Source organism: Corvus brachyrhynchos, unplaced genomic scaffold, assembly GCF_000691975.1.
Source record: "Corvus brachyrhynchos isolate BGI_N302 unplaced genomic scaffold, ASM69197v1 scaffold70, whole genome shotgun sequence".
NCBI classification, from domain to species: Eukaryota; Metazoa; Chordata; class Aves; order Passeriformes; family Corvidae; genus Corvus; species Corvus brachyrhynchos.
In genome coordinates, this window is record NW_008236217.1 from 1,863,127 (window position 1) to 1,878,777 (window position 15,651).

A 15,651-nucleotide genomic window follows, 5' to 3' on the forward strand; every position below is an offset into this window, starting at 1 on the left:
TGGAATCACGAGCTGATAATCACTAAAGAGCTGACAGTCTCTGCAAGGGCCCTCCTGCCTGCAGCTGAGGGAAGACACCGGACCCCGGGAAGGCGATTCCTTTCAGGACCATCTCCCTGGGCCAGTCACCTCTTCCTGGGTCACAGCCTCGGACCCCATCACCAGCTGTAATAGGTACCCTACCCCCCTGACATCAAGACCTTTATCAACAGAAATCCCCCAAATATATTCACTTGAGCATGAAGGGTAGGTCTAACCCTACTTACAGTGTTTATTGCTTCAGACAGATCTGCACAACTCGTTTAAACACAAATGAGCAGCAAGTCAGTGACACTCCGATAGGAATACAGTTATACAGCATGCCAGGGGAAGGATGTCCAGTATGTGCAATGCTGATGAGGCCAGAAGGAGTTGCTCACAAGAATTATCTTCAGGCACCCCCACCTCTCTCTTTGGCAGAGCACAGCAGCTCTCACCAAGGGCGATTTTGAGTGTTCCTGCTGGTCCTTGCCCCCAGCTCTGAGACTGCTGCAGCTCTGCATTTAGTCAGATGGGGGAGAAGTACTCGAAGTCCTCAGAAGCCAGGGTGATGTGATGCTTCACAGTCCTTTTCTTTGAAAAGGTGCCAAGATATTTTGGGAACCTTTTGGAGCCTACTGGTGCTGAAGAGGGTCTTAGTTTTCTCAGGAATGGTCAGAGCAGGCAGTCCCACAGCCAGATGTGTGCATGAGAGGAGGATGTACCACATGTATGAGGTTGGAACTCGGTGATCTTTAAGGTCCCTTCCAACCCAGGCCATTTCATGACTCTGGCTCTTGGGGTCTGGGTCATTTTGTCAGTGGTCAGGGCTCCCAGCACATGCTTTGTCCCACTCAAATGCTGGATTACAAAAACACAGATTTAGATTACTCTGGTAAGCACTGAGAATTTACCTCGAACATCATCTCGGGACTTTCTATTAATTCTCTCTGTGGAGCATCTTGTGTACAACATTGCTTGACCTTTTGGGGTGAGTTTGAGATGTAAGGGCCAGGTAGGCATTGTACTCTTCTCCACACTGTATGAAGCATTTGAGATGTTCAGTATGAGCAAACCAGCCAAGAATCTGCTGTGCTCTGCAGTTCATGTCTCATTCTCAGAGGTGACTATGCAGGTAGTAGGAAACTTTCTCTGGACTAAGTCTAGTCCTTGCTGTGTCTTGGAGGAGTGACAGTCATCCAACTGCTGTGCAGTAGAGCAAAGGTAATGTTACCATGGGCTGTGCACTACAGAGCTGAGAGTCAAGTTTACATTGTGTATGCAAACTATCAATTTGCACTCATTTACACATGATTTTGTCTAATCTATTAATCAGCAAATGTCACTGTGTAAACCAAGATTTTAAATGCTCTTATATAATGTATGTAAATAATTATTCAGTGTACCTGTTCATGTAAATGTCAGTAGAAACCTAACACTAACACTAGATTACACAATAAATGCATTCATTTAGGAGGCAGAACATTGCAATGCAAATCACTTGCTCTTTTAAACTGTCATTAGGAGGCCTCCTGCACAAAATGTAATTTGAAGAATGACGTGACATTACCATTCATTTATTCAAATGTGAGTGATATGTTTAGCTGTGTATTTGTTAAAATATTGCAGAATAATTCTATTCAGCCACTAAAGCTATTAGTAAATAAATATTTAGTAAAAATTTCAAATTTGGAAAAATACAAAAATCTCTCAATAAAGCATCTCTCATCAGATACTTCCAACACTACCAAGACTGGCTGCTCAGGTTCCCCAAGCTCAGTGTGGACAAAGGGTCATTCCAAGGAATGCCTCTGCCTAGAGGAGCTGCTGCTCACTCTGAAGCCCAGGGAAGCAGCTGGCCCCACTTGCCCCTTCCCTCCTGGTCACCCCATTGCACTGCCCAGCATCTGAGGGAAGACATAGAGGGCACAGGCCATGGCACCACAGTGCTGCTGGTGGTGCTGTGCTGCTGGTGTGAGTTCAAGCAGACAGTGCAGCTTGATGTCTGCCAGAACTGAGCAGGGCAGAAAAGTTTGACTCTTGGCTCACAACCACTGTCATCTAAAATATCCAATTAGAAGGGCTACCACTGAAAATATTTCAGGTGAACTATGACATTCCGGTCATTACTAGCTCACAGACACGCACATTCCTTTATTCCTTAAATAAACCTACAGTTAACATTGGAGAAGGTCTGCAGATTGTAGACAGAGGGTGGGTTTTGGTGTGCAAAATACACACTGAGATATTCACCAGCTCATTCCTCTGCATCCATAGTGTTTTCAGGCTGGCATTAAATGCTTTTGGTTTCAGCTGCCAGAAGAGTGTAAGGAGTGCAATAGGAGGGAGTATTTGCTTTGGCACAGCTGCCCTGCCTCTGGTGTTTGTGGCACTACTTAATCCCCTGTTCTCTGCACGTTCAAGGGGCTGACGGTTCCCACGCACCTACCAGTCTTGTTCTAAAATAGCTTGCAGTTGTGACAGCAGCTTTTCAGGTTATTAGCTCAGAGGGTTAGAAATGTTGCCAGGTGTAGTAGTTATGTCTCTTAGAGATTAATGTTGTTTCTTTGACATGTAATTTTACCTTAACTAGTTTTTAAAATATTTTGAATCAGCCTGTAACTACAGCAGATTACTAATTGAGGTATGTTAAAAGTGGGCCAAGAAAGCAGCAACAACCTTGAGTGAGGCCTGAGATCAAAGTGGTTGAGAGTCAGGCCTGAGATCAAAGTGGTTGACTTTTACAGCTTCGTAATAATCTCATTAGTGTCTTCAGGAGAGAGCATAACAATGGGAAGAATAACGAGAGCTGTATCTTATATGGATTAAGGAGGCTGCATGTTACAGAAGTAATGGCTTGAGATAGTGTCACATTATAGGCAGAATGTACCCAAAAGCCTCATTACAACTGGCAGGAGAATGAAAGATGCCCATGATTTTGTGAATACAGCAAGCTCCTCCAGACCGCTCTGGTGGAAAATACAATACATAAAATAATTGACTCTCAGCCTCTCACAACTACTGCCACCACTGATTTGCTCCTTGTAGCAATCATGTTTGTTGTTAAAAATCCTCTGAGTTAGAGAAGTTATTATGCAGAGGGATGACAAATGGATGAGCCTCCCCTAAGCCCAGGGAAGAGCTGTACGTGCTTTCCCCCGCTCCCTCTGCTGATGCTTCCTGCAGTTTGCATGGCTGCCCTAGTCCCGGCCGTGCCTTCAGCACATACTGCTGATCACAGCAGCCTGTTTAGCTGGTGCTGATGCCTGTAGGACACTTTGATGTGAATGCAAACTCTCTGTCTGCTCTGGTGTTCAGATTTGGCTCTGAGAGCCTCCCAAGATGTAAAAACCAGTTCTCTCTCCTGCCTATTCCTCCCTTCATCCTAGCCAACTTTTCAGAGCAAATACAGGCGTTGTTATGTGGGGAAAAGCTATACTACAGATCATCACCAGATGCAGAGCTTGAGGTAGCTTTTACAATTTCATCCTGGGAAGAATATTTAGGTACAGGTTTTTTTCCAGGCAAGGATTCAGCTGTGTATGCTGATGTTGTCTGGTGGGTGGACAAGTGAAAGGAGCCTTCCTGATGTCCAGCCTTTTCAAAGGGGATGATAGGCACATATTTTGCCACACTGGCACTCACCATTCTCCCCCCACCCTCCCAGCTGGCTTATTCTAGGGCTTTCCTAGCTATTAAGCAGGGTTTGAGTATATTATCATTTTCTGAACTGTGGAGATGATGGATTGAAAGTCAGTAGGGACCAGGACCCACACCTTGAAGACACACAATAACTCCCACTGAAATCAGTGCTTGAATGTTTTGAAGATCTGAGTGTGCTTGTCTCACATAGGCATGTTTTAATACGTAACTTAGTACTAATAAATGCAAATCAGTTAAGAATTCATAAGAGCTTCCCTGTACTGCTTATGTTCCCAGGAGCGACAGCAGCCCTGCCTTTCTGGCTGGCTTTGGTCCCACTGATTAGTTGATTTGTATTACACGATGCTTTCATGGAGAAAATCAGTATCCAGCTGTTTTTCTAGTAACAACATATGTATTTCCATTTTAATTTCTAAAACATGCTAACCCACCAAGAGCAAAATTAGAATGCCTTTGAGCTGAAGTTGGCCAGGCATTCTCCCAGTCCTCTTCTTCCTCTCTCAGAGAAGGGAATATATTGAAAAGATTTTTTTCTTTTTATAAAATAATTAAGAAAGCTCAGTTATGTTGTAAGGATTATGTGTTCTCTAGAGAAAGGCTGGGCAGTAATGAAAACTACTAACATCTTAATACAGCTTCTCCTCAGAGCCTTTACAATCTAAAAGATCAACTGTTGTAAGAGTGAGTAAAATTTTAGCAGGTAAATGAAACCATGTCCTGTGGGCTTGCAAGAGATGCCTGTTTTTATTGGTGGGTCTGTTTTCCTCTATTTTGAGATCACTTCTTCAGAGCAACATTGGGACAGCAGTCAGCTACAAGCATTATACAAGTGTCAGTGGCATGGGAATCTTGTAATTCAGGGTGCAGATTGGAGCTGAAGGCTCAATGTTCCCCTTCGCAAAGCCCTCACGCAACCATCTTCTAACAACTACCTGATTTTGTAGCTTTTACCTTGTGCTTATATCTCAGGTCCAGGTAAACCGTCATGCAAGGTCAGACAGAACTGCCTGCATCTAGTTTCTTATGTTAGAAAAAAGAAACCCAGTGTGTATTTGCTTTAGGGCTCATTGTTTCAGTAGGGAACACCTGTTGTTTGATTCCTGCTCTCACCTGGTTTGCTGAACAGTTCTGAAATTTAGTATTCTCAGTACATCTGCTTTAATGTTCACATTTAGGTTTGAATGTTGTGAGAAAGGTCTTAGATTTCCTGAAAGTATTTTTTTTCTGTTATTTTTTACTTACAAGGAGAAGTGCTAACAGGACTGATCAATAACCTTTCAAATAAGGAAGCAGCTTCTGCTGCTTGCACGGGGAGTGCAGCTGGCACTCTGATCTGGTCTCTTCAGCACAGCTGCAGAGAAGCAGTGCCCTGAGGCACCCTGTGACTCAGTCACCCATCCTGAGGACATCCTTCATTCTGGGTGCCACATTCATTTCATGGCCAGTCATTTACAGAGCACGCAGAAGGAAAACCGCCTACCCCAAGGAATGGTTTTTTGTTCAAAAAACGTGATGTGACCCCTGCTTTATACCCACTGCAGGCACTTGCCCTGCACCAGAGGGCCACTGCACAGGTCAGCATGAGGCTGGTGACTGACAGATCTGGCTTGGAGAAACAAGAATGACTTCTGGGAGTGACTGCTGCCTTTCTCTTACAGCTTGGACTCTTTTCTCTATGGGCTCCATGCACTGTTTAAAGGAGACTTCCGGATAGCAGCAAAAGATGAGTGGGTCTTTGCAGACATGGATCTGTTGCATAAGGTTGTTGCCCCAGCAATCCGAATGTCTCTGAAGCTACACCAGGTAGGGTATTTATTTATGTATTTATTTTTAACATTTACTATTTTATCTGTTTTCCTAGGAAAACACAGGAAACCTTAGCAACTCTCCAAAGGAAAGGATAAAAACAAAAAAGAGGGAAATGGAGTACTTGTCACCTTATTCTAAAAAACATCCTTCACCAAGATGGAAGAGTTTGGCATTTATTTATTTTGCATTCACTTGATTTTCTTTACTGAACCCCCTAGCTGCCCATTTGAAACCATTTTGCAGAGCTTGTCCCTGCATTTTTCATCAAAAGAAAGCAGACAATCTTGTCATATTTTACTTGTGTGGATACTATAAAGGTGGTTTCTAGATTGAAAGGAAATACTTTGATTATGCTGATTTCACTGCTAATTTCAGGTCAGGCCCTGTATAGCTTGGAGTTGATTTTGTTCTTGCTCTGGCACGTTATGATTTAGTATCATATGCTTCTATCATGAATGATAATTATAATTGTTCTGGATGTTACTGAACTGCTGTGAATTCATAGCTGATTCTTTGACACAATAATTTCATGAAGTTATCGCTGGCCATGGTGCTGCGGGACTGAAGTTGCAGTATTGTGGTATCTCCTGGTGGATTCCCAGTCTGTGCTATTGTTGTTGGTGGGGTTTTGTGAATAAAAATAAGGATTTCCACAAGAACTGTGGAATGCCCTGGGTGATTTCTCTCTCCAACTTACCCCAAAGTACTGCCTCCCATAGTTTCACACTTCATTTAACAAACAAAGGATAAGCTGGTATTCTCCAAGTGTCTTTGTCCAGTGTAGTCATGAGATCAGAACAGGTTACAGTAAAACCGAAATTGTACCTTTCTATATTACTGTTAAATGAACCTCCCAAAAGACACTCTTTATCAAGTGGCAAGTCACTTGGAGGGAGCCAGCTGGCAAAAGTATTTTGTTTACTGTCAGTAGTTCCTGTGTTTTCACAAATGCACCTGACCTCTTCAATACTTTTTCCTGTACGACCAGGACCAGTTCACGTGCCCGGATGAGTACGAGGACCCAGCAGTTTTGTACGAAGCAATCCAATCGTTTGAAGAAAAGGTTGTGATTTGTCACGAAGGGGACCCAGCCTGGCGCAGCGCTGTCCTCTCCAACCGGGAGGAGCTGCTGACTCTGAGACATGTGGTAGATGAAGGAGCAGATGAATATAAAGTCATCATGCTCCACAAAAGCTACCTGAGCTTCAAGGTGATCAAGGTACATATGCCATCTTTCTAATATTGCAGTAATTTAGGGCTGTGGTAATTAGTACTATTTCTGAGTAATGTGGGCAAAAGGAGAAGTTGATTGTAGTTCTCAAAGTAGGGACTGGAGGCCAAAAGAGCTCTCTTCAGTTGACTGCCATTTTGCCACCCATGTTTGTGTATCTGAAATAACATTCCAGGCTTTACCAGGGAGTAGCTGCAAGAGTTCATAAAAAGCTGTTGGTGCAAAGACGTGAGGTGTTTGCACACTCAGCCACTGCCATTCTACTTAGGTGCTGTAGTTCTGCATCTTGAGTAGCAAACATTTTTGCATGATCTGCATGTTTTTAACCCACCTGTAGGTGAACAAGGAGTGCGTCAGAGGGCTTTGGGCTGGGCAGCAGCAGGAACTGATTTTCTTACGCAATCGTAACCCGGAGAGAGGAAGCATCCAGAACAATAAACAGGTCTTGCGGAACTTAATTAATTCTTCATGTGATCAGCCACTGGGATATCCAATGTATGTTTCCCCCTTAACCACCTCGTACCTTGGGACACACAGCCAACTGAGGAACATTTGGGGGGGACCTGTCAGTTTGGACAACATTAAAAAGTGGTTCAAATCCAAGTGGTTAAGGTAGGTGTTAAATTTTGGCTATGCTGATAAGAGACCCTGCAGTCTCAGTTTCACTGTATTTTCTGTTAAAAGAGAGTAATTCTGTATTGCTATCTATGAATAAAACAATTAGTTGCAAATAACTCAGAATATAACAAAATAGTGCTGCAAATAGAACAGAAAGAAAATCCATTAACTCATTCATGACAAAGCTTTCTACATGTTCAACAAGATTCATTCAAATCACACAGCACTATAGACACTTGCCTTATTCCATGGAATTTTACTGTTTATGCCATGTAAATAAGGGTATCTTTTCTATAACTCTGAATATGAGTAAACGTGCTGGTGGGTTTTGGTGAGTTATGCTCTGAAGCTTCGGCAGTTAGATACTCATCCTCAAGTTACTGTTCTTGACCAAAACACATCTAAAAGTGTACTTGCTATTCACCAAAACTGCCTGACTTGCCCTAGCTATGCATGATCAGTACCTGACACTGCATCTCGTATTGCTACATGCACTTTTCACACAGCAGTATCCCCCTTGCCTCATTCCCTGCCCCTGCCCTGTTGCCACTGTAGCTGAGGAGAGGCAGCGCACCATGGAGACACGATGGGAGCCAGCTTGCATGCCAAGACCTATGTTAAAATATCAATATTATATCTGATGGCTTGACATCCTGGTTTCCCACCATGCAGCTCATCCCTCTGAGCTTTCCCCCAGCCTATTCCTCTTTGCTATTTGGTTACCTCATGCAGAAGTTAATGTTGGGAGGCAACTGTAACATTCGATGAAGAGCCCTAAGGTACTGCAGGGTTCCAAAGCCACTAAACAGAGACGAGAAAGATTTGGCTTGTGTAGTATACAATTTTGCTCCAAGTAAGCTTATCACATCATCTTGGCCATCTCATAAAATGTCAGAAGACCTGCAGTGGTGTGAGAGAGAACACTCTTTGAGGGCACCTAGCACTGGTGACACAAATTTTCATGTGCAGCAAGTGGCTGATGCTGTGTGTGTTCCTGCAAACAGAATGCGGAAGGACTGCCACGCAGCAGCTCACCACGAGAGAGGCAATGTTGAAGAGGTGGACAGTGGAGGGCGGTCTTCGTCTGGCAACCATTCCACAGGGAATTCAAGCCAGAGCAGTAGCTCACAGCCCACCAGGGATGGAACCCCTCAGCTGCAAACTTCATCTCAAGAGGTCCACCAGCGGGCAGGTATTTGCACAATTTACTTGGCTTTCTCTGGAGTCTCCTCCTGGGGGGTCACATGGACAGATGCTACTGGGGAGTCCTCAAATCCAGTGGAAAACTAATTTTAGAAAGAGAGTGCACTTCAGCTCTCCGAATGACCAAGAACATGTTAGGAGATGGCTTCCCAGTATTGTTCCAGGTATTTACTGGGAGGGTGTAACACAAAAGTGATTCTCCAAAGGTTCCACTGTCAAAGTCCATTGTGGGTAATTTTTGGCCTAGCAGGCTCCACTAAGAATGCCAGAATGAGAAATGCAGATGGGTGGGAGTGTACATGTGTGATGCAGGGAGCCTGTGTCACAGTGAACCTGTGCTTATTGTTTGCTGGGAACAGCAGAATGAAAGTATGCAAAAATCTTAATTATCTTGGAAGGACCATGACAATTTATTTGAGGAATTGGTTTGGCTGCTCATCAGTGCATGTGGAAAACAAACAAATGGAAAACAGCTTCTTATGTCTATATAGCAGTTACCAAGAGAAAATTAAATGTTGCCAATCATTCGGTCGACTAACAGCTGAGCCCTTCTCAAATTATGGATTCAAAAGTGCTTCAGGCATGTTCTCAGGGTAGAGCTAGTGGCCTTTATGTTGGAAATGCATGTTAAGTAATACGGATAAGGATAAGCAATTGGTCACATCCAGAGGGTAGTGGTCAATGGCTCAGAGTCGTGATGGACATCCATGATAAGTGGTGTCCCTCAGGGGTCCATACTGGGACCAGTGTTATTTAATACCTTCATTAATGATGTAGACACAGGGATCGAGTGCACCCTCAGCAAATTTGCAGCTGACACACCTGAAGGATGGGATGTCTTCCAGAGGGACCTGGACAAGCTCAAGAAGTGGGGCCATGGGAATCCCATGCAGTTTAACAAGTGCAAGGTGCTGCACCTGGGTCAGGGGAATCCCCGGTATCAACACAGGCTGGGGGATGAACAGATCCAGAGCAGCCCTGCTGAGAAGGTCTTGAGGGAGCTGGCGGATGAGAGGCTGGACATGGTGCAGCCATGTGCACTTGCAGCCCAGAAAGCCAAATGTGTCCTGGGCTGTATCCAAAACAGCATGGCCAGCAGGGGAGAAAGGGGATTCTGCTGCTCTGCTCTTGTTTTGGTGAGACCCCACCTGAAGCACTGCATCCAGTTCTGGGGCCCCCAGCAAAGGAAGGACATTGGCTTGTTGGAGCAGGTCCAGAGGAGGGACACCAAGATGATTACATAAGAGGAAAGGCAAAGAGAATTGGGTTTATTCAACCTGGAGAAGAGAAGGCTTTGGGGTGACCTAATTGCAACTTTCCAGTACCTGAAGGGAGTTCACAAGATAGAAAGGGACTTTTTACAAGATCATGGAGTGACAGGACAAGGGGGAATGGCTTCAAACTGAAAGAGGGTTCAGAGGTTTAGATGGCGTATTAGGAAAAAAATCTGTACTGTGAGGGCAGTGAGGCACTGGGACAGGTTGCCCAGAGAAGCTGTGGATGCCCCATTCCTGCAAGTATTCAAGGCCAGGTTGGATGGGGTTTTGAGCAGCCTAATCTAGTAACTGGTGTCCTTGTCCATGGCAGGGGGTTTGGAACTAGACAAGCTCTAAGGTCCCTTCCAATCCAAACCATTCTATGATTCTAAGTTTGGCAGTGGGTCACTGTGAGATCTATCAGTGTGGGATCAGGACTTGTAATGTAAAGCCAATTAACTCCACATTTCAACAAGTCTGTGGTATTACTGTATAAATTAAAGAAGAGAACTTGAGGGGTTTGACACTTGTTTGTTTCCCATTAGATCATTTTGACCTATCATTAAAGATAATGGACAGGACTGGAAAAAGTCTTGCCCTGCATATAATTCACATTGCAAGAATAAAATAACTGCTGCTTTTAATTGAGTCTAGTGCTAAAGGAATCCCCACATGCATACACATAACTTGACACAACAGTAATCAGAGTAGCAAACTTAATTGTGATATAATGATCCTGAGCATACCATACAATAAAGTAAATTAATTGTGAATTGTTTAAAGGAACATATTAATTGGGTGCCCAGAAAACCATGATCAAGAGAGAAAGTCACACTTAGATAAGAAAAGCAACCTGGCTTTTGGTAAAATGAAGACATGCACAACAAATGGAAGGAAATGGAAAATAGCAAATGGAAATCTGTATTCACTCCTGAGTTACTGTAGAGAATGAAACAGGAAGTTTTTGGCTAGGGCCATTAGGGATGAAAAGATGACAATGGGCTTATGTCTGTTTATTTTTAAGGAGTATTTAGGAGCAAAAGAAATCCTAGCAGTGGTCTTGATCTGTTACTGTATAGAAAGGTAGAGTTGCCAGTATGCAATATGTAGAAATGAGAAATGTCTGGTTTATATTGGGAAAAAATGCAGATAATCTATTTCTATGATCTGATCATGAAACAGTCCCTTCCATCCAACAGCTAGCTACAAAGAACATGAAACAGTGGCTATCAAAGCTATATGCTTAATTGACCAAAGCCAAATGACTCATCCAAGAAGGTTTTTAAGAGAGCTGGTTAAAAAAAAAGATCAGTTCGATCTCAATAAGCATCAGGATATTAGGGCAAGACCAGAGCACTGGAAAAGAACTTACTCTATGCCTGTTAAAAATCAGAATATTCTTGTCCTGCCACACACAGTCCTAGTGCTCTAATCTAAGGACATTTTTAGTTCAGAAGCACTTCAAAGGAGAGCCTAAAAATGATCAAAATTCTGGGAAATACATCTTGTATTGAAAGATAAAGTGCTTTCAAGCAATTGGTATTGTAAGAGATGCCTTGATTGTAGTCTGTAAGTATTTACCTGGGCAATGAAAGGTGACCAAAGACCATTGATCTGAGCAGACTTGGATGTAACTAAGCTAAACAAATTCAGATTTGAAATCAAGAGCACATTTTTAGTATTGAGAGAGTAAATAAATCGTGAAAGAAGAGACTAAGGGTTAAGGTGGATTCTCCATGACTGGACACATTTTAAAAATCACAGTAGCAATTAATAAAAGCACACAGGAATTAATTCCGGGAAGTTCTGTGGCGTATGCTATATAGGACAGCAGACTAGATAATCATAGCTATGATAATGCTATGTGCAGTATGTGCTTTGTTAAATGCATCCAGTGCATTTAACTTCTTCATAATCCATACTGTGTTTTGCAGCCTGGTATGCCTGAGTCTGCAAAATTGCAAAAGGCAATGAAAGCCCTATATAAAAGTGCGACCAAAATCAGGAGCACTGGAAATGTGTGGGGTTCTCCTCCAAAGTGTCCTTATTTCATGATGCAGTTTATAGACCAGCCTGTGTTTTCAGGGACAGAGTTTTCTATGCATAGATGCGGGTGGTCTCCTGCCCAATGCTCTTGCTCTAACCACTGCATTTGGGATGAATATAGACTACTTTTGGACAGGGGTCAGCTTCACAATTTAAATCACAAACATCTGTTTGGCCATGTTAGCCCCAGTGCAAACTAACACACCACAGCCCCTCTGTTCTTAATTCCAGTCTATTCTTTTTATTTAAGAAAGGTAACATACTGAAATAACCATCAGATGTAGAAACCAAAGCACTTAAGTAGAGCCCCAGGGTTTGAAGAACCTGAATCCCTGCAGAGGCCAGACATGCGCACAGCCACCGACACGGCAGCCAGGCCTGGCACCCATCACAGCACGTGCCCTCCTTACTGATCACTGCTGAAGGACAGAGGACACTGGCAGAGCGATATCAAGGGGCCATGGAATCATAGAATATCCTGAGTTGGAGGGGACCTGCAAGAACCATCAAAGTCTTAACTCCTGGCTCTGCAAGGACCACCCCAAGAATCACATCCTGTGCCTGAAAGCGTTGTCCAGGCGCTTCCAAGAGCCATGTGCATCTGTCCCATCATTCTCCAGCAGAGATCTTGGGGCTCTTATTACTTAGGAAAATTATTTTTTTTATTGCTTGGACTATAAGTAGAGCTAAAGATACATTGTAAATGAGGTGTGAAAGGGTCCAGTACTTGCCAAACCAGCTAGGTTTTACTGAGCTCCAGTTAGGTTGTAGCCCTAACCCGTAGCTCTGCTGATCTGACTCTCTGCCAAGTTACCTAAATTCTCTTTGCTTCAGCATTTGAAAAATTGGGATAATGATGCCAGCCTCTGAAAAACAGGTCTGTGGATGTAAAACAGCATGTTTCAGCTGTGTAATGTAAATGGCTTGGATATGAAATTCTGCATTGCTGGAACCTGCATGAATTCAGCAGTCATGTTTTTAGAAGATAGTGTGAGATTTATATTCCTTTATGCCAGCAAAAGTTCAGTATTTGGAGGAGTTTGGGTATTGGGGAAAACCAAAGGAAAAAAAAAAATACGAACAGCTTGGAAATGCCTGCCAGAAAAACTTGTTTCTGTGTTGATGGCTCTCAACAGATTTTCTGGCATCAACTCCCCACCCCACAGCTATAGCTAGGAAACCAAAATGCCAGCTTGTGTTAATGTTTGGAGTTTCCTGGAGAGCAAAAAAAGCCAAGCAGGCACTCTTGTGACTGGGTATTTGCTGTGTAAGCCTGGGTTAGAGCCTGTCTACAGAAACAGTTAACTCTGCTGAGGCGTGTGGCACACGCCAGCCCAGGGCTGGCCATCTGCAGAATGCCTGGGTACAGGCAGGCCTCTGGTGGGTGCACTGGCCAGGATTTTATGATTTATTTTTCATTCTATGGCTATTTAAATATACAAGCATAACAAATACAGGAATTGTTTGCTTGATTGACAGAAGGTGTTGATATAAATGTTAAATATGGGGATGTATATGTACAGGAAGGAGTTGTCTAGGCATGGCAGAATAGCTCATCTAATCTACTTTCTGTATCCAGTAGTGGCTGCATTGAGGCGCTTCACAGAAAGGGACAAGAGCCTATGTGGGTCTCATTCAGACCTCCAAGAATGTACCCTATCTAAAACCCTTCACATCTTTTCAAGTCTGTGATGTACTGTAAATGTCTCTCTTGGAACTCAGAGTTTACTGTTAGTCTTAAAAACTGTCTTGTGGCTTGAATGCTGTATTATTGCACTTGGCTGAATTTTCAAATTCTCTCTCCCCATATGCAGGAATAATCCTTTTAAATGTGCCATTGTTTTAACTTACAGGTTTTGGGTTTATTGTTGCATTTAATTATACCAAGCCATTTAAGGTGGATGTTCAACATTCCATTAGTGTGGTTGTCAAAGGGGAGCAGAATTACAGCAGCACAGAGCTCAATCATTCACTGGGCCGGTTAAACTGCACATGGCAGAACAGCTGTGAGCCTGTGACTAGAGTGCTTTGCTTGGGGTCTCTTCTCATTTCCCTGTCTTTTGACTCAGTGCACAACCTCTAGAGCTATTTTGACCAAAATTCAGAACACCTGTAGTGGAAAACACAGAAAGATTCATAGGTTTAGGAGTTTGTTACTTTTGCTATTCTTGGAATTCTTATGCTAATAAAACCAGTGGTAATATGCCAACAGTAATACGTACACATGGGACACTGTCAATAGCATGGAGTTCATCAGAATGCCACTTAATTAAATATATTAATCTTTCTTTTGAAGGCAGGAGAAAACCCAGGAGTCAGTCTGTCCAGGCACACACTGCTTTAAACCAAAGGCCCCCTGCTTCAAGTCTCTCTGGACCAGTTGTAGAAAGCTGCCAGCCTTTCATCCAAACATCTACATCTGCCCACGAAATTGCCCAAAGGCTTTCTAGTAGTCAGCTATCATTCCACAACTCGGCAACATCTGTGTTTTCTCAGTCCCCTGCTGTTCCTGTTGCTGGCCAGCTGACTGTGCAGGACCGAGCTGCAGCAATGCTCAGGTCCAGCCTGGCCTCCTCCACCAGCTCAACTCTGAGCCTGCTGTTCGGCAAGAGAAGTTTTTCAAGTGCTTTGGTGATTTCTGGGCTCTCGGCTGCTGACGGAGGCAACACGAGTGACACGCAGTCATCCAGCAGTATGAACATTGCCATGGGGCCGTCTGCCAGAGCAGCAAGCCAGGCAGCTCGGGTAAGGCTGAAGCTAAAGCAGCAGTACTAAGTGTGAGCTCCTGTACTGCTCACCTGTCTGGTTCTGAACTGTCCTCACCACCACTGGGCGTCTTCCTTCTCAGTGGTCAGAAAGCAGTTTTTCCAAAACAATGTTGGGATTTCGGTATTTGTTTTGGATTTTGCTGCATCACAGTGAGACTGTTTAATATTTGTGTGTCTGTGAGAGCGTTTGTGAATAACTAATGGGGGGGCTGTTGCGCACACACCTGAAATTGCAAACTGGGGCAAAGTTGCTCTTCCTTTCACTCAAACCAGGGACTTGGGTCTCCATTTTCTGCAGCCCAGGTGATGAGTACCATCATAAGCAGACTAAATAGCTCCTTCCTTGCCTGCTTATGCAGGACTTAAAATTATTTTATCAGAAGGAAAAGGAATGGTTTCCCCTGAATAGTGCACTTGTTCTGTCCCCCTCTCTGATCAGAAATTCAATCCAGGACCTGAAACCTTGTTGACTGAATGTTAGTCAAAGGAATTCTGTACGAAATATTTACCAAAGGAAACCAGCATGCCCTGTGATTAAGCATTTTCTAGCAGCAAAAAGAGTACACACAAAAAACTTGCAGCCTTCTTCCCAACAGACTCACAGTTTTATTCCTATCTTCCCTGAAAAATTCAATTCACATTGTAGAGTTACTGTTTTATTGTCTACTTAAGTGTATTTATTTAACTTTGGTTGCCATCCTTTGCTGTCCTGAACTTTGAAAATTGACCTCAGCACGAGAAAGCAGGAACATGAGAGGATGGACTAGAGATGAAGGGTGACTGCAATCACACAACATAATTAGAGTTTTTCATTTCACCTATCAAAATAGAAACCAAACTGGTGACAGGGGAAGACTGTGGATGTAAGCCCCAAGCACTTTTCTGTTACTATCCTTCTGAACTATAACTTCCCTGGTTCCCAAAGAATTCTCTAAACCTCAAGCAAGAAAAGCTCCTTAGCCTGTGTGTATTTTGCTCGCAACCCAAAAATATCATGTGTGGTACAGTTCCCTAGAGTTTTGCCATGAAATTCAGCAGG

General features: G+C 43.4%; 1 protein-coding gene across 2 annotated transcripts in view; it reads left to right on the top strand.

The window, feature by feature from the left end:
* PCNX2 (pecanex homolog 2 (Drosophila)) overlaps positions 1-15,651 on the top strand; it is a 143,554-nt gene that overhangs the window by 125,145 nt on the left and 2,758 nt on the right. Inside the window, exons 28-32 of one of the 2 annotated variants that reach the window (XR_001865548.1) lie at positions 5,340-5,484; positions 6,479-6,709; positions 7,059-7,163; positions 8,344-8,531; positions 14,141-14,589. Coding sequence is in view for 1 of the 2 variants with exons in the window: in XM_017745316.1 (XP_017600805.1) it covers positions 5,340-5,484; positions 6,479-6,709; positions 7,059-7,333; positions 8,344-8,531; positions 14,141-14,589 (1,288 nt within the window). In the remaining variant the exon portion in view is untranslated. Of the gene's footprint in view, positions 1-5,339; positions 5,485-6,478; positions 6,710-7,058; positions 7,334-8,343; positions 8,532-14,140; positions 14,590-15,651 lie in introns of both variants that reach the window. The other variant, XM_017745316.1, reaches the window with a different exon arrangement.